At 40.8% G+C, this 19,121-nt stretch overlaps 1 protein-coding gene across 2 annotated transcripts in view; it reads left to right on the top strand.

Moving 5' to 3' along the window:
- TRIO (trio Rho guanine nucleotide exchange factor) overlaps nt 1–19,121 on the top strand; it is a 246,352-nt gene that overhangs the window by 213,399 nt on the left and 13,832 nt on the right. The window contains exons 37-48 of one of the 2 annotated variants that reach the window (XM_064705497.1): nt 5,692–5,787; nt 7,909–8,057; nt 8,744–8,810; nt 10,222–10,325; nt 10,922–10,991; nt 12,463–12,552; nt 13,182–13,274; nt 13,855–13,905; nt 14,126–14,203; nt 15,156–15,347; nt 16,261–16,438; nt 17,270–18,036. In XM_064705497.1, the coding sequence (XP_064561567.1) occupies nt 5,692–5,787; nt 7,909–8,057; nt 8,744–8,810; nt 10,222–10,325; nt 10,922–10,991; nt 12,463–12,552; nt 13,182–13,274; nt 13,855–13,905; nt 14,126–14,203; nt 15,156–15,347; nt 16,261–16,438; nt 17,270–18,036 (1,935 nt within the window). The remainder of the gene's footprint in view (nt 1–5,691; nt 5,788–7,908; nt 8,058–8,743; nt 8,811–10,221; nt 10,326–10,921; nt 10,992–12,462; nt 12,553–13,181; nt 13,275–13,854; nt 13,906–14,125; nt 14,204–15,155; nt 15,348–16,260; nt 16,439–17,269; nt 18,037–19,121) is intronic. The other variant, XM_064705498.1, reaches the window with a different exon arrangement.

Raw genomic sequence — 19,121 nt, 5'->3', positions numbered from 1 at the left:
TAGCTTAAACATAAAGAACACTTTATTACCTAAACTACAGGGAAACAGGGAAAAACCATAAGGAAAAGGAAAAAAATTGAAGACCTTACAAAAACCACTTTCCTCCTCCCCACTACCTGACTTTCCCAATCTGATACATTCTCCCAAAACACCCAACTGCCCAGCCTTGGCACCACACTTTAGTATACTCAAACTTCAGTTCATGAAGAGGAAAGGAGTCCTTCTTGTTCCATAGGCTTCCCCTGGAAACACACTGAAACCTCGTGTGCTTCCCTGTCACTTCGGCACCGCCCGGAAAAAAAGTCCTTTTGCCGCTTGTGACATCTTCCTTCCATGCCCAGTGCTCTCACCACTGCGCATGGCCAGAGCTGCTTTTAGGGTTGTCTTTCAAGGATGCCTTGTCTCACTCCAAAAAGGCACAGTCTCTGCTTTGGGACATCTGTCCCCCCCATATTTTTCCAACCCCCTGGGGCCGGGGGGTCCTCACGATGAACCCTCCTGGTTCTGAGCCACTGCTTCCCCTAAGTGCAGTCTGTGTCACAGGAACAACTGAGTCCATGGCCACAAGAAAAGTCCAGCCAAAAGGCCACTCCAAATCATCTCTCCCCATCCAATCATCTCCACGTTCTTCGGGCCAGGTCCTTGTCTCATCTCATCTCTTATCTCCCTTCTTATTCAGCTTCGAGGAGGATTAGCATTTTTGCAAGGCCCCAATCATGAAAGAAAGGGGTTAAAACTTTCAGTCTGCGGCACTCCCACACACGCTGCCCACACGCTGCCGCTCCGGCCGGGCACTCTTCCCCCCCCCCCCCCCCCCCCCTTCTCCTCCTGGGCCAGCTGCTATCACATTCGGTGTCGCCGGCTCTCTCTCTCTCTCCCTCCTGGGGGGGGGAATGGCTGCCCGAGGGCTGACTCCCTGGGATCTTCCACCCTTCCATCCTCGAAGCCTCCTCACCTCCCATCTCTGTCCAGGCCCAGGGCCTACCACATGGCTGACCCTCCCCCGCCCAGCAGCAGCGACTGGACAGGGGAGGGTGATCTGACCTCTTCGCCGCGACGTCCCAAGAGAGCCTCCCAGGGGCAGACCTCTGCTTTTAACCCCTGTGTATTCTCGGAGGTGTGTCCAAACCCCACTGGCTACACCAGGTGTCAGTATGAAACTCAGAACATCCATTGGTTTGACCACAGCATCCCAGAATTCCCACTCCTTCCTGGTCAAACCACCACAGGTTGAAATAAAGGTAGTTTAATAGGTAAAGCAAAAGTCATGCACACAAGCAAGGCAGAACAAGGAGTTCATTCACCAGTTTCCATAGACAAGGAGGTGTTCAGCCAGCTCCTGGAGAGCAGGGATCCATCTCATGTAGCAGTGACTTGGGAAGATAAACGCCATTGTTCCAAATGTGCCCCCTTTCCTTTTTCTTCCCCCCAGCTTTATATGCTGAGGATGATGCCATGTGGTCTGGAATATCCCTGTGGTCAGTTGGAGTCGGCTGTCCTGACTGTGTCCCCTACCAGCTCTTTTGCCCCCCCATTCTCATTGCTGGTGGGGTGGGGTGAGAAATAAAAAAGGCGTTGGTGCTGTGTGAGCTCTGCTCAGCAATAGCTAAAACAACCCTGAGATATCAGCACTGCTTCCAACACAAATCCAAAACATGGCCCCATACCAGCTACTGTGAAGAAATTTAACTCTGTTCCAGCCAAAACCGACACATAATCCATCTGTTTTTCACAAACAAAGGCAATTAAAATTGATGGTGAAAATTTCGCACCAGTAGTAAAAATTTTGGATGTAGGTAGTAACTGCATGAAGCAAATCTTGATCTGTTTTTCTTTAATGTTATGATGATCATACATTGTGAGAGAGTTTATTTCAATTTTGAACCGAGATCAGATATTTAAGGGACAAGTATCAGGTCTGGAAATAGAGGGGTTTAAAATTGAAATAACTGGGACTTGTGCAGCAAATATACACTTTGTTTTCTTGACATTTTGCTCCTTAAAATTTTTAATTTTGTAAAATTGTAATCTACAGCACTGAATATTGTTAGTGAATTCTGAGATTTCTTGCTGTCTCTTCTCAGTGGTGCCGATGTTATTCATAACTTCAGTGGATCTTATTTATTTTTTCTTTCTTTTTTTTTTCCTTTTAAAAACACTGCCTTTCAGTGGGAATCTTACTCCTTCCTGAAGCTGTTGTTTGTAGGGTCAAAATTCTTATAATGTGCATGTTTTCTTATTTGACAAAGTTTTCTTACTTGTTTTCTTATTTGACAAAGTGTAACATACAAGTTGAAGAGTTAATATATTGGGAAATATTCCTGAAACAAAACGAGCAAAAATAGGCAGCCCTCAAAGCTGAGAGAATATTATCTTGCTAGAACAATCTCAGTTTTAGATTTAGAAATAAGATGAAAATAATGTTGGTGAAAATATGTTTAAGCTCTTGCTGATGAGCTGCCATATTTGCATGTTCCTTCAGTGACAGAAAACAACTGATATACAAATATTATAACAAGTTTTCCACAGAAAAATTAATTTGGTTAGAGACTTCTTTACATAGCAAGAACACTTATGTGAAGGGATATGTTTGTAAGCTAATGTCTGCTTAGTTATGTATTTCTGGTTCAAAGTCAGACCTGTACTACAGTGAAGACTCTTTAAGTACCTTTCCATCTCCAGTTTTATTTTCACTGCTATTGTGGTTTAAACCCAGCCAGCCACCAAGTACCACCCAGCTGTTTGCATACTCCCCTGCCAGTGGGATCAGGGAGAGAATGGGTCAAGTAAAGACAGAAAACATGTGGATTGAGGTTAAGCAAAAGCCATGCACACAAGCAAAATTAAACAAGGAATTAATTCACTGCTTTCCATGGTCAAGCAGGTGTTCAGCTCTCGCCAGGGGAGCAGGCCCCCATCAGGTGTAACAGTGACTTGGGAAGACAAATGCCATCATTCCAAATGTCCCCTCCTTCCTTCCACTTTTTACACTGAGCATGGTGTGACATAGTCTGGAATATCCCTTTGCTCAGTCTGGGTCACCTGTCCTGGTGAGACCCCTTGGCGTCTCCTCCCAAGCAGCCCCAGCTTCCTCACCAGCAGGACAGTACAAAAAAGCAGAAAAGGACTTGGCTCTGTGTGAGCCCTGCTCAGCAATAACAAAAACATCTCCACGTTATCAACACTTTTTTTAGCACAAATCCAAAATGCTGCCCCATACCAACCACTGTGAAGAAAATTAGGTCTACCCCAGCCAAAACCAGCACAACTTGTTAAAAGGTTAACATGCACCCACATCAGTAAATGCATGTTGGGGCAGTTTTTAAAGTAGGTGAAACTACATTTAGAGAAGACTTCAGAGAAGTTAAAACTTGATAAAGTTAAAATTATATCATAATTATTAATATAAAATTATACCAAAAATTATACCATAATTTTTCAAAGCATGTAAATAGGGATTCTTCTGCAATATGTTGTTATTATGCAATATTTACCCTTCATGGTGGGAGGCAAAAGGTCCCCTCATGGGGCGTCCTGGGAGGTTGTGTGCCTCCCTGAAGTCCACACACCACCAACTTCTAGCACCTAAAGTAAATGCTTTGTTGGAACACAGAAGTGAGAAGCCAGAGCAAAGTTTTACCCAGGAGAGGGTAGTTGGCTCTCTTGATAGAGTTACTGATTAATAAAAGGCTTGCAAACAAGTTCCCAGTTGTCTGTCTTCTGGGTGGAGTCCTTCTTCACATTCCTGCCATGCTGGGTGGTTTCTTGGGCTGCTCAGCTACTCCGGATCTCAAGGAATGTCTCCTCCTTTCTGTGACCTCAGAGACTTGGCGTACCTCTCTGCCTCCCGGCCAGCATTTCTTCCTCTCCAGAGCTCCTGCTCAGTGCTGAAAACTCCCTGTTTGCTGGGTTTATCCTTTCCAGCCTGCTGTGGGCTCCTAGCAGCACCTCATACCTGCATGAGCTCAGTTGCTCCCTCCAGCTTTTCCTTCTTTTTTGGGCAAGGGATGTGTTCTGTTCCCAGAGTACATCATCAGGAAAGTCACCAAGGAGTTTTATGTATGCAGCTCCTTCTTTTTCAGATTATATGTGATATAACCATAGGCACTGGAAATCACAGTTCTGAAGTTTTATTTCACATCCCACATACCCCAACAGAGCAATAAAAGAGACCATAACCAGAACCTGATTTCAACACTGACAGTTGTTTTTTAAGAGTAAGCTGAGCTCTGCACCCAAAGTGGAAACCCACAAGCAGGCACAGCTGTGGAAAACCTGGTCAACAGTCAGATGTCAGGAGCATGTAAATTGCCTAAAAGACAGGCCAGCTTGTGGGATTGCTCAGTTTTTGGTGTGCATGCAAACATCATGTGTTAGGCCATGTTGATTTGTCTAACAGCACTAAATAACACAACCATTTTCTCCCCTAAGAGCTCATCTGCACACTATGTGCATTCTTTCATTCAGCAGAATCATTGCGCACATCATGGATTTGAAATTGGTGGCAATTTAAAAGTTGTTTGCATTTAATTTTTGGATAAGCAGTATTAAAAGTTTCAATATCAGCTGTGTTAATATGAAACTAATTATTTTTGCTTTTTGTTTTCTCTTTTTGTAAATTCTGATGCAGCATTATGTTGACTTGTGTTCTGTCTCTGCTTTGGCTCAGTTCCCATATCTTTCCGTTTAAAGTTATCTGTACTTCCTTTGCTTACCCAGCCCCTGTTTTCCTTTCCAAATAAGGCAAATACAAGGCAAACTACCTAAAATCTGTGTATTCTTTTTTTTTGTGCGTGTGTTTACTTATGGGGAGTCTTGCTATGCCCATGCTTGATTTGAGCAGAACCTCTTGTGTTGAGTCATTATTTGTGCTGTTTCTTTGTCTGGTTTGATGGAAACGTTTGCAGGACAGCTTGCCCTGTGCTGCATGATGCTCACTGTGCTGTTCGTAATATGAAGTACAGTTCATATTACACCCTGTTTCCACTTTCCAGTTACTAAATGATAAATGTAATATGCAAACAACTCTGTTTGCAAATTACTGAGGCTGAATTTAATGGCCTTCTCCCAGAATCCTTTACTGTGAACACCTTTTACCTTCAGTTGTATCTATAAACTGGCATTTTATAGCTTATGAGGCCAGAGATCTTCTGTGCTCTACACATACCATTGGGAAAAATGGATGGCACAAGGAATGGTGAGCTCAATTTCCCATCTGAATCTGGGCGATATACTCCAGCTCTTTTAGAAAAGTAAATGCCCCTGAGTTACTGGTGTATATTTTCTTAACATAATAATGCTTCCTCCTTTATTTCAAGTCTTCTTGATTTCTCTTAGTGTTCTTCAGTTGTTGCTTTGTTTAAGCAGCAACAACATAGGTTAACAAACTGTTGTCCATTGGGTCAGCTGAGGCAATTTTCATAGCTATTTGCCAGGAATTATCAGCAATTATATTTCTTCGACTTCTATTGCATGTAGGAACAGGAGTTTTTATCCCAGCATTTAACTTCTGTGGGGTTTACTTGAAACTTCCAACTCCGACTGCTCAGGTTGGAAGGGAGGATCTTAGTGTTACATGACGCTGACAGTACATGTCAGGTACCTTTGTCTGACAGAGAAGCGAAGTCTCTTGGTCATTGAGCAAGAACCGGGCTAACTCTGGGATTCTCCCTCCTTTGTGTCCTTGCACAGACATCTTCTCGATTGCTGGTGCGGCCGACAAGCTCCGAGACGCCCAGTGCTGCAGAACTCGTCAGTGCCATTGAAGAGCTCGTCAAAAGTAAAATGGTGAGACTGACCAGCAGGTGCACAGGTCTAAACAACTTGTGTCTTCAAGTCCCAGCTTGCTATTCAAAAAAAAACCTGCATGTTTTACATTGACTTGTAAAATTTGCTGTCTGTTTCAGAAGTCACTTGGTGGGTTGATGTATGGGGTCATTTTGTACACACTCTCTTTTGTAAAAAAGCATTTGCTGAGTAGGTAAATGGCAATGCAAAGGAGCAAAAAGTAATAAATAAGAGGAAGAGAGGAAATGGTGCAAAATCTACTAGGTATGTCCTGTTTGTCAAAAGAAAATTTCCTATTAGTAGAATTAATGCAAAGACCCAGGGTCTTAGACTAAAAGACCTTCATGAGCAGAATCCCTGAACCTAAATTTATTGCAAATTTTTTGAGGTTAGCAGTAAAGCAGGTAGCCCTAATGACAGAAATATTTATGTTACCTGGTTGTTCTTTAGGCAACATGATACTGAAGAAATGAGTAAGAGAGCAAAGGGATAATTTTGCATGTCAGTGCCTCCATCCTTGCTAACAAATTAAGTAGGAGGAATTTGTGTCAGCTTTTTTTAGTTTTCTATGTTTTACATTTTCCATGTTTCTGAAGATTGTCATTGACACGTTTTAAAGTTTTCATGTTTCTGAAGATTCTCATTATATGCATAATTCCAGGAAGGTCCTTTGTAATCAAAATCCAGCTTGACCCAGTTTGGGAAAAACTTCTCTGGCTAGTCCTATTTGAGATTGAACTGTATAGTCTCAAGAGGTCCCTCTGCAATTCTGGATTTCCTCAAAACATTTAAATACAGCTTTTGCAGCGTAGCCCCTCTTGGGCTCAATAGGAAGTGCCTTTGTGAAAACTGCAAAGAATTGCAGCATGGCAGCCCCATGTGGTTGATATTTTCCAGGTTCATTCTAAATTGAAGCAGCTTTAACTTTCAGACCTAGAAATCTTATTTTCTGTTCTCTCATGTAATTTTCAGAGAAAATTACATTATTACATAAAATAATTACTGTACTCTCTTGGGTTTTAACTTTGCTTTTTACTTCTCTTACACCAGCAGGATGAATACAAAGTAATCTATGGGAAAATTCAACAGTCTTTTGTAAATGGAAAGTTAGGTAGTCCTTACAACACCATGTGTCTTTCAGGCTGCCTAGCAGTGGGTAGAACTTAATGATCCATGCATAAAGTCCTTGCGGGAGATGTTCTCATTGCACAGTTTAGCCAAAGTTCAGCTTCCCCTGGGTTTTGGGCTAGTAGTATCATTATTGATTTTTACTTTTTGTGAGGAAAGAAAATAGGTTATAGCTCAACCCCACCCTGGTGAAGTAAATGTGCCTTGCAATAAGGCTCTGTCACATGCAAGGAAAATGTGATACATAGCTGTAGCTTGATCCAAGATGATGGGCTTGAATTAAAACAATCCAATGAATACTTCATAGAAGATGTTCATATTATTTCCTCCTATGGCTTCTTCATCTTTTATACAAACAGAAGCCTGTGGAGTCTATGCAAGGAGATAGTGTATCTAGAAGAGGATACAGGGACTTTTTTCTTAGGATCTGAACAAGCTCATAAACAACATTGGCAGTGTAGAAGTCATTATTTTCTTCACAGAGATGCTATTTTGGTTTTTTTTAAGATAACCAAAACGTCTGACAGAGAACACCAGTTCTCTTGAGTTAAAAATGTAACATCATAAAAATCTCCTTTAAAGTTGTCCTATTTGTTGTTGAAAGTAACTTGTATATGCCAGAAGTCAAATATGACAAATACAATTTAATCCCTGGCTGTGAGGACACGTTTGTGCCACTCCCACCATAGAAGTATTTGCATCCTGAGCAGGAGAGCCCGACTTTTAGGCATTGCTGCTCAAACCAGTTCAGCTCCTTTATTTTCCTGTGAAGGGAAGACTGTCATCTCAAATGTGCTTCTCAAATATGCTTCAAAGGCTCAGTTGTCATGGAAAGCCATGTTGTTGCCTGGTTTCCTGGAGGCTTGTGACTTGCATTGCCAAGAGACATAAAAGTAATTGATCTCCCATAGATTGCTGTTCAGCAGCTTGCAATGTCTCTTGTGAATAAAGGAGAAATCAGTCATTGTTGCTGACTCTGGAATACCTTCCCAGGCTCTGGAGGACCGTCCAAGTTCCTTGTTGGTAGATCAAGGTGACAGCAGCAGTCCATCCTTCAACCCTTCAGATAACTCCCTTCTATCCTCCTCGTCACCCATAGATGAGATGGAGGAAAGGAAATCCAGCTCCTTAAAAAGACGACAGTAAGACCAATTTTTTTCAATTTTCCTTTTTTTTTTTTTTCAATGCTTACTTTGAGCTGGCAGCAGAAGCTGTTAGTCTGAAAATGAGAGGACTTGGATTATATGTCAAGCATGTGGTCACATTTCTCTGTGACATTCAATCTGTGATTTTTAATTCTAGTCATACCTGTGTTTGACTTCTGCTGCTTGTCACTCTCATTTATTTGGGAAGATGCTGATCTTTAGATGTCCAAATGTGTATTAGGCTTGAAAATAATAGTCATCCCTTCATTCTATTCCAACCCATGCTTAATTTCTTTATGTAGTAGTAAACTGTTACCATGGTAGAATAAAAACATGCCTGGTTTCAAATTATTTAAACTTGTGTGTGGAAATACAACTCCGTACAACTAAGAGTCTCCAGACCAAAGACATAATAGCATTTTATTTTAAACAATAGTTAAATGTTTGATTTTAATGTCATGTTTAAGAAAACATCTGACTTTAGATAAACAGAAGCAAGCCTTGTCCAGTTTCAAAGTCAAAGCAGTGTCTTGCTAAGAACCAATGTACATTAATTCTTCCATTTCAGTTCTGTCTGTCAAACATATATGACTGCAAATGTTGAAAAAGTTGTATGCCATTAATCCTCTTGAAAAATCTGTTTCATTTTTTAATATTTGTTCACCTTTTTCCTTCCACTGTAGCTATGTCTTACAGGAATTAGTGGAGACAGAGAGAGATTACGTGAGAGATCTGGGCTATGTAGTTGAGGTATGATGGTTTTAATTCTCTTGATTTCTTCTTTTTCTTTAAATGTGCTACTAACCAGCTATGCAGCTTGAACCTCACTATGTTTTTCAAAATGATACACAGGAAGAGACTAAAAATGTGAAAGTTTACATTCTGAGTTTTCCCTCTTGTAATCTTTTAATGTATAAAAATGCTACATCACATTTGATTCCTTTTTCTTGTTACTGTGCTCACCTTGTTCTTTTGAGGAGTGTAGTTATTTGTCTTTTTTTTCCCCAATTCCTACTGCTGGCCTAATGTTACCCTCGTAGATAGTGGGTTTATTTAGCACATCTAAATTATAAAAAAAAAACAAAACCAAAAAATGTACCTCAGCATACAGAGCAGCTATCCAAAATTTGAAAGTCCTCCTTCCTCTCCTACCACTAGGATTCTCTTAGACTTCCTAGCTTCCCCTGCTGTAAAATGAGATAACATCGCATATCTCCCCTCAGTCTGCAGCTACCAACAAAATGCATTTGGAAGAGTAGAAAGAATGAACACGACAGTAAATTTTAGCCTAATAAAGTTTAACTCTTAAACTCTGTTTTGGAGGCAGGGAGGGAAAGAAAGATCAGCATTCTGATAGTGTTTTTACAGTATTTAAAGGGTGCATTAGGAGTCTGAATAGATATGTTTTTGTAAATAATAACATAATTTCTGATGAAAATGGTGGACATCAAAACATACACTTGGCAAACCAAAACCAGGCCTGGCTATTTAGGACTAGAACTACCTGGGGGGAGGGGGGGTGGGGGGAAGGAATAGTATTACTTGAATATTACAAGATGCAAAAACACTCCCAGTCTAACTATACGGTAGAATCGCTCAGTGAGACAGCTGTGAAGACACCAAAACTAAGACAGGACTATGGGAAAATGTAAGAGGAAATTTATTGCAGCGAGAATTCTTGCTGAAGGAATTGATTTTTATATTTTTGTCTTTGGTTTGCTCATACTGCAAGCCATAGTCCATGGAGTGCAGTCCCATGGGCAGTTTCCTCCTAAGTGCATGTTGGTGTGGGGTTGGTGTGAGTGGAATAGGAGACACAGAGCAAAGCAGCACAGGAGGCACTTAGTGGCCCTGACATTTCAGGCAGTAAGGAGAAGGGCTGTGGAAGTTTCCTTTGTGCTTCGAGCCTGTTCACGCAGGCTAAATTAGACAGAGTGAATTAATTTTTCTAGCATTGTTGTGTAGACAGCCTCACCTCAATTTGTGATACTTTGTGTCTGTGCTTTATGTTATGCTGTGTTATAGAACAGTTTTCTGGTTTGGCTTTGTGTCCCAAGCAGTTGTTGCCATTGGACATCTTCTGGGAAAAGGGGCATTAGAAGACAACTTGTTTTTATTTTAAGTAGGAATGTTCACAGTGGATTCACTTGGACTGTTGCAGGGTTATATGGCACTTATGAAGGAAGATGGTGTACCTGATGACATGAAAGGCAAAGACAAGATTGTATTTGGAAACATTCACCAGATTTATGACTGGCACAGAGAGTACGTATTGTACCTAAAAAGTGTTAGATTGACTTTAGGAATTATTTCCTCAGATATTCAGATACAAGGTAAATGAAATTGGTTTTGTGCTTTGAGTTGTAGGAAATGTAACTTCAGCTTACAAATGTTGGCGTGGAGATTCGCTTTAAAGAACAATGCATGTGTATATATAGATTTAGATATATATTTATATATATAAAAATACTTCATCTGAGGATCTCTTATATTGACATAACTTTGTATATTACTTTTTCTCTAATGATACAGTCTTAATAATTTGTTAGGTGTGGTTAGCAAGCCAATATTAGCATTGCAAGCATTCAGATTAGGAAAGGGAAAGCTTTCAATCAATATATATGAAATTTAATAATTTCATTAGTAAATGCCAGGTGTTTTTTTCATCTTGTCATGGATTCAGCATGTCCTTTTAAAAAGCTATGTTGAAATATTACACTGTTAACCATTGTCAGTATCCAATGCTGCTGACAGGGGACACCAAAGTGTCTTGCCTTGCAGCAAGACCACTTTGCCTTGCAGTTACCTGTTGCTATAATGTGTGATGTCAGAAAAAAAGTATTTATTCTGTTTATGTTCAGCTTCTTTTTGGGAGAGTTGGAGAAGTGCCTTGAAGATCCAGAAAAGCTGGGATCCCTGTTTGTTAAACATGTAAGTACAAGTGTCTCTTTTGGCAAACTCTATTGCTGCTGCTGGCCAACATGATTGACTATTAAGTACAACACAGTTAAGAAAGTGCTGTACAATGTTCTTCACCTGTAAAAGGTGGAGAGATAGCTTTTAAGAGCTTAAATAAAAGTAGTAAATGTTTTAGTCTTTGTCCCCAGTAACTTCCTGAGGAGAGGCAACATGGATGTGGGCCCCATTTCTCTATTCAGTTACACTTTGGTGCAAGGGAATCATCATTTCATATGACACCTGCCTTCTAATCCCAGGTATCCGTGCAATAGCATGGAATATAAGAAATAAAAATAGGAAAGAGGCTCATTCTTCTCCCAGTCTGAGTGTGTTCTAGTTCTGTATCCTTTCTCCTTATGGGAATTTGTCACTGGCAAAGTGAGAAACCTTTAGGAAGCAGCTCTCTCTGTTTCTGATTGCTGTTTTACTTTCTCCTGGTGTTATTTGTAATTAAATTGTCTTTGAAAGGCACCTTTACCACTCCAGATGGAAAGGCAAGCTGTGATGCTATTACAGCATCCTCTAGCAAAACCCTCTCGGCTAGAGCACAATGATTCAGTTCCTGTTCTTAATCTGTGTCCTATGGCCTTTCCAATCTCTATCTTATGTTTTCATTTCTTTCTTACCATTTATCTTCACCGGTCAGTACTGTCTAGGTCTCTGGGAAGCAAAGCCTCTAACCCCAAACAAATCCTAGCAAAGTGATAGGAAAGATTGTGGAGTAGGTATGTCTGTATTTCTTAACCTGCAATGTCAGTAATCAAGAATAAATCTTAAAGGCAGAAGTTATTTCCTCTCTCTTTTTCTGTTGCTTTGGTGTTAAAAGCGCATGCACAATATGAAGGATCAGAGTAAAAAAAGTGCTTCATCACCTGCATCCCCATCCAAACTCCAGTAGGACAGCCAATATTAAATAAAAGACATGAAAGTTTTCTCCTAACTGTTTTATACATGTAAACAGGAGAAGGTAATTATTCTAATAAATTTCAATAATAATCACATTATTAAAATAGAATAAAAAGTAGTATCTTTCAAGGGCTCCATTACAGAATCACGGACTGGGTTAGGTTGGAATGGATCACTGTGGGGTCATCTTGTCAAACCTTCCATGGCTCTTGGTGAAAGAAAAATAGAACCATTTTCATGCTTAACTGTGTTGTGGGAGCCACTGAGTTATCATCTCTGAACACCTGTCATTCAGGAGGATTTATAGCTGTGGGAATTTTTTTCACTTGTGTTGCCTTTCTAAAATAATAACGATGTTCCCAAATAAATGTGTTTTCAGGTCTGTAATTTCTGCATATGTAACTGCTTCTTTTCCTTTAAGGGGTCTTTTTAAGATCATACATATAAATTGCCATACTTCTTTAAATAATAGTCCATTTTAATCTGTCATGTATTTTTCTTGATAATGGTGTATCATTTTGTGTCTTTGTTCCTCTAGGAGAGAAGGTTGCACATGTACATAGTTTACTGCCAAAACAAACCAAAGTCTGAGCACATTGTCTCAGAATACATTGATACGTTTTTTGAGGTAAGTTCATGTGAGGGGATATGTGAGGTGAAGGATTATCAAATCTGTTAATCAAACCAGAAAAAAAAAAAAAACCAAACGCAGCAGATATTGTTGTTAATGTTTTAAATTGCAATTTCTTGCCATTTCTGTTCTGATTTCTCAAATCTGATACAGACTCCTGGAGATGAAAACTAAAGGTTAAGTATAGGATATTAATTAATCAGTAGAGTCTTATCCTTAATAGCCTTAGCCCAGGTAGTTACCAGTGCATTTTATATAGCAATAAATAGCAATTCTGGATAAGCAGAGATCACTGTTGAAAATAGGCTGTATACAACCTGTGACTGAAAAATTACATTTCACTCTGAAGCCTTGTCAAAAAGAGGTGAAAGATGCTTGCAGAAGGGAATACCTTGGGAGCAACAGTGATTAGGGGAAGGACTCCAGCTTTTGCTAACTGAAGATTATATATTTTTTTTTTACTTTTGCCAATTTCTGATGTGTTAACAATTAATACTGATATATCCTTGTTTTTATATATATATGTATTTATCTCCATATACTGATACATATGCTGTGTTTCTAACTCAACAAAATAAGGGTCTTTCTAACTGAACAAACAAAAATGTTTGTTTTACAACTCTCAGGATCTAAAGCAACGCCTGGGCCACAGACTTCAGCTCACAGACTTGCTAATAAAACCTGTGCAGAGAATTATGAAATACCAGCTGTTACTAAAGGTAAAGGGATGTTGAGATGAATGAGTTGTGTTAATAGATATGTTAACAGATAGGTTTTCTTTCTTAAGAAAATTTTTAATGCTGATGTTTTCCCACTCCTTTTCCTAACAGAGCCCAGATTTGTAAGCAATGCCATATGATTATTTTCTGAGCACATTGGGATAGTTACAAAAATTGCAGTAGATGGCTTGGGCAGAACTTTGTTTTTTCTTTTAATAGTTAAAGACCAAGTGTTTAGGCCATGGAAATGTTTAAAATTTTTACCAGTGTCATAGGAATGGGAGAAGAAACTCTCAACTGTTTTCAGATGTACACGTGACAGAAGTTGCTGGGACACATCACAGCTTTTCCAGCTACACCTGCAGTCAATTTAATATCACATAAGTGTTTACTGAAGAGCAGCCCTGTGCAGCACAGAGGTCATTGCCTTACCGTATGTTTTTGTATGAGTTAAATGCAAATGGTTTCTTTTGCAGTCTGTCATATTCTCATAGAGGCCATCAAATTCAGATTTTCTAAGATTTCTTGTTGATGATTAATGAGAAAAGAAATATTACTTGATTTTTTTTTTCTTTTTCAGGACTTCCTCAAGTATTCTAAAAAAGCTAATCTTGACACAACAGAACTAGAGGTACTTGAGACATTTTCTCTTAGTGATGTGAATTCTTTTAACTCAGAACTTCTTTTGTTTTGGCAGAGTCACTTTCCTTTTCTGATCTTCCTGAGAAAGTGATTATAAGTGTTTACTTCTTGCATTTCTGTTCTAAAGCAACCATATAAAATGAAACAAAATCTTATGCTGCTAAGTCATTTGGAAAATAAAGCTTTGACTTTTTATTTGTCTTGAACAGAAAGCTGTAGAGGTCATGTGTATAGTACCAAAACGGTGTAATGACATGATGAATGTTGGCCGCCTGCAAGGATTTGATGTAAGTTGGCTGGAGTTTTGCTTAGAGATTTTGTCAGGTTCTCTAGAAATTAATCATTAACACTGTGGGGAGAAAAGTGTGCAGTGCTTCTTCACTATCTGGTTAGCTGGTGCAACAAGCAGTAAATGAAAAATCAAGTCTTAGCCCTGCCAAGGACTTTTTTCCTGGGAAACATTACCTGTATCAGTCACATTAGGTAAAGCCCTTCTGCAAAATCAAGAAAGGACCAATCTTACTACAGTTCCTTTATTGGCTAAAGACTTGCAAAACAGTGAAATAATCAGCTATCAGCAGGTGAGCAGACCTGACTTCAGTAGTATAGACAAAGGAGGAGTCACTCAGGTCCTTCATGTACTTGAGGCAACTGTAACCCTCCTTGGTTTGCTAAGTCTAGAAGACATGGAAATTGGCTACTGAAGCAGGATGCATCAGCCAGGCCACAGTCACATGTTTTACTTGCAAAGCTCTTTATATTGTGTGATGCAGACATGAGCTTGAGATCTGCCCCTACTCAGCACCCTGGAAGATTATACAAGTAACTGCTGGAGTTATTCAGAATAGAGAAACGAAAGCCTTAGTGTTCCAAGCCTCAAAATGCAGGATGAATTGAAAAGGGTGGAGTGGATTTTTGGAGTTTGGTCTGGGGTTTTTTTTGTTTTGTTTGGTTTGAGGTTGGTTGGTTGGTTGGTTTTGGGGTTTTTTGTTTTGTTTTGGTGGGTTTTTTTTTGTGTGTGTGTATGTGGTTCTTTTTCTTTTTGACGTTTCGTTTTTTTTGAGAAAGAGCACAAGAATATCTTGTGTATAGGAGGAGAAGTGAATATAGAGTGGTCGATAACAGTTGGAAGATGGGAAGTACACGATGCTATTTGTCATGAACATGTGCTCAAAAAGGTTGATTGGAGAAAGAAAAAAGAACTTCACTAAATGTGTTTTTTCTTGCCTCTGTGTGTAGGGTAAAATTGTAGCCCAGGGTAAGCTCCTGCTCCAGGACACATTCTTGGTTACAGACCAGGATGCAGGACTTCTGCCACGCTGCAAGGAGAGACGGGTCTTCCTGTTTGAGCAGATTGTCATTTTCAGTGAGCTGCTAGATAAAAAGAAAGGTTTCTCCATGCCCGGATTCTTGTTTAAAAACAGTATCAAGGTAACTGTTGTGTGTGAGTCTTTTGTGTCCCCTGCACAAACTCTGCTAAGGTAACAGTTTCTCATTCTGTGGGCAGTCACGAGTGACAGCTGGGTGTGCAACCCTAGAGCAAAATGAAGTGCCAGTCATTTCCTGAAATTACTTCCTACTGAATTTGTTCTCACTCCAGTGTTGGTTAGGTGGAGATCTTTGGATCCCAGTACTCTGATTCCTCCTGCATGAAGGATATCAAAGCAGGTCTTCTGACACAAAGTGCTGGACAAGTATTCACAGAGTTTAGTTTTCAGCTCTGTGCTGTGTGTACACCACATTGCACAGTCATTGCCAGTAGAGAAAATAACTCTTTTTGTATCTTTTATGATACCCAAATATGTAGATAACATTTGTAAGTAGTGTGACCTTCTTAGATATTCCTCAAACAAAGTGTTTCCCCACTTCAAGATTTTCCTGAAAAAAACTGATAATATTAGAAGTTAGCAGCCCTTATGAAGTGTTTTGGGTGGACCCTGCTTCCCCTAATTCACCTTGGTGCTCTGCCTGCCACCTGAACCTGTTCATAGCTCTGGCTGAACAGCCAGGTACAAGGCAGTGCTGTATCTGCAGCTGAAGCCTTTAGTGGGGGCCAGTGGTAGAGAGAGCTCCACAGCAGTCCCAGCATTTTAACTAATCTGAAAGGAAAGTGAGGGATGGAGAACATTCAGCCATGCTGACCTGCTGGAGATTGTTCAGGCACAGCGCGTCAGTAAGCTGTACACTAATTCTTCGTTTACTGGAATTAATTAACTTCATTTCATGGTATAATTTTGCTACAGGAATGAGTGGTTATCATTTGAAGGTCTGACTCTAAACTCTTAAGAAAGAGATTTTAAAGGTATATTTCCCATAAAATACATGTTATTTTCTTTTCATGAAGGTGAGTTGCCTTTCTCTGGAGGAAAATGTGGACAGCGATCCATGTAAATTTGCACTAACATCAAGAACGGGCGATGTCACGGAGACCTTTATTTTGCATTCTGCCAGTCCGGGAGTCCGCCAGTTATGGATCCATGAAATTAACCAAATTTTGGAAAACCAGCGCAACTTTTTAAATGGTAAATTATTTTCTTTTACTGAAAGTTCGTAATTGGATGACTTTTCTCTCATCTCTTTTTTCTTGGCTTTGAAATGTTTTGCAAGTTGCCTTTTTCCTGAGCTAATACAGAACAGTTGGGGGATATGTGCCGCATTTCTGCTTCAGAACAGATGCTTGCATTTATTATAAGAGTGGTAGTCTGAATTTACATGGTGTTCTTTTGGTGAAATTTTCCAAATGTTTTGTAGGAGTGAATCAAGATAGGTGCCATCCGTTGAGAGCTTGTGTACCCCTTTTAAGCAACTGCAAGCCTTTAAAGGCTAAACCCAAGTGGAATTTTAAGCATCTATTCAGAATATGTTTTGCTTCTATTATTTTGGTGGCCATTGTTGTTGCATCTTACTGTGGCAGCAACATTCAGATTCTGCAGGAGAAAAGTAGAAGGTGGTATCCTCCTCTGTGACACTAAAAGGGTTTTGCTCTATTTTTATATCTGTCGGTTTTTGTTCCAACCTAGATTTTTTTAAACAGTTATAATGAGTAACAACAAGCAGAGAATGTGGAGTGACACCTGTTTTTTTCCCAACTTGGCTGCTGGCTGATAGTGTAATCCTAGAGGAAAACATCTTCTTAGTTTCAGATTTGTAATCTTTAATATTGGTAGATGCAGCAGGTCATGAAGGTTAGATACAGAAAAGCGACTTGAGGTCTGTGGCATCTTTCCACTGCTAAGGAAATTTATTTGAACAGCACTCCCCTTTTTGCCAGTAGACATGTCTGTTTTAAACTGTTCCTGTTCCCTCTCCTGCCCCCTTTCCCCTGACCGCCTCCCCCCTCGCCCCCGCTGCAGCCTTGACGTCCCCGATCGAGTACCAGAGGAACCACAGCAGTGGCGGCGGCGGCGGGAGCGGCAGCGCTAACAGCGGCGGCCCCAGCAGCTGTACTGGCATCCCCAGCTCCAGCCGCAGCCGGCCATCCCGGATCCCCCAGCCTGTCAGACACCATTCCCCAGTCCTGGTCTCCTCTGCAGCCTCGGCCCAAGCAGAGGCAGACAAGATGTCAGGTATGTCCATTCACAATCACTCCCTGCCACACTACAACACCTCTTTAGAAACTGGCCTGAGCCAGCCAGACAGGCACCCTCCCAGTGCAGAGCCGGATGGTCCTCAGAGAGAAGCTGAACAGATTCCCAAGATGAAAGTTATTGAAAGTCCCAGGAAGACAGCAGGAAACATTTCTGGCTCAGCTGATGGAGCCCAGAAAGACTCACGTGGAATCTCAGAGGACAGTCGAACAAGAAACAGCATAGGATCACTGACGCTTGGGAAGCCAAGGCCAGGAGCCATCTCTCCAATGAACTCTCCTCTGTCCACGACTTTCCCTTCTCCTTTTGGCAAGGAAACCTTTCCACCCAGCAGCCCCCTGCAGAAGGGCTCCTTTTGGAGCTCCATCCCAGCATCCCCTGCCAGCCGCCCTGGCTCCTTCACTTTCCCTGGGGACAATGACTCCCTCCAGCGGCAGGTCCACCGCCACTCTTCACACAGCAAGGACACAGACCGCATGAGCACATGCTCCTCGACCAGCGAGCAGTCAGTTCACTCCACCCAGAGTAATGGGGTAAGAGCGGAGCACCTCTGTCCTGCGAGCTCTTCTAAAACCTTCCATGCTCCCTTTCTGTGCGTTGCCATCATTCTCCATACTAACTTCTGGCTCTCCGGTGCTGTTCTGCTCTGAAATAATCAACTGTTCCAGTATCTTCTGCACACTAAAACGCCAAGAGTGTCTACTGTGTGTGTGTATACATGCCAGCATGGCTATGTATACAGACACAAAAGCGACTGCTAACATTAGATGCGATTTCTGCCTCTGCTGAAAATATAGATCACTAGGCTGATACCTACTAACTCGCTGTCCTTGCTTTTTTGGTCTCTAATTTGAAGGCACATAATTAACATGCTGAAGCGTGGCAGCCAGAGCACCTTGGGGTATGCATTGTGCCAGCACTTAAATCTGACTTCAGGATTTTGGCGGATTGCCTTGGGGCTTTTTTCCCTTTCACGCACAAATTTGCCACCATTGTCCTGTGGAGTTTTAACTTCGTGGAGACATCTACGTTCCCTGGGCTGCTTGAGTTTTATTTTTTTCTTAATTTATTTTTTCCCCCCTCTCCTTTCAGCCTTAGTTGTAATACATCAATCTCATTTTAAATCCTGTGTTTGATCAAGGAAGCTTCCTGCAATCCACTCAAAATAGGCCAGCAAAGCCTAGCGACAATAATCCTACTTCTACTACAACCAAAACGATTACCCGCTCCACTTGTCTGTTCTCCTTTGTAAGAAGAAATGGTTTCGGTTTTCTGGAGACTCAGCCTCTTAGTGTGCACTTGGTGTGTTTGTGTAGAAATCCAGGCTGTCAACAGAATCTGCGTTATCCCTAATAACATCCACCAGGAAAGCAACACAGCCAGCACTGGGGCATGTGCAAATATAAAGCAAAAATGTTGAGGCATTTGCCATGGAGGCGGTAGGCAGGTTATGGTGCCTTTCTTTTATAACTCACATATGATTTTTTTCTCACTAAGCATTGTGTTCATGAATGTTTGTTTTTCTACTCTCTCACAAATGGTATGCAATACCAGTTTTGCAAATCACCTAACTTGCTGGACCTTTTTAAAATGCATGTGTTTCTTTATAGAACTGTTT

Source organism: Zonotrichia leucophrys, chromosome 2 (assembly GCF_028769735.1).
Source record: "Zonotrichia leucophrys gambelii isolate GWCS_2022_RI chromosome 2, RI_Zleu_2.0, whole genome shotgun sequence".
NCBI lineage: Eukaryota > Metazoa > Chordata > Aves > Passeriformes > Passerellidae > Zonotrichia > Zonotrichia leucophrys.
This window is presented reverse-complemented; position numbering and strand designations above follow the sequence as displayed.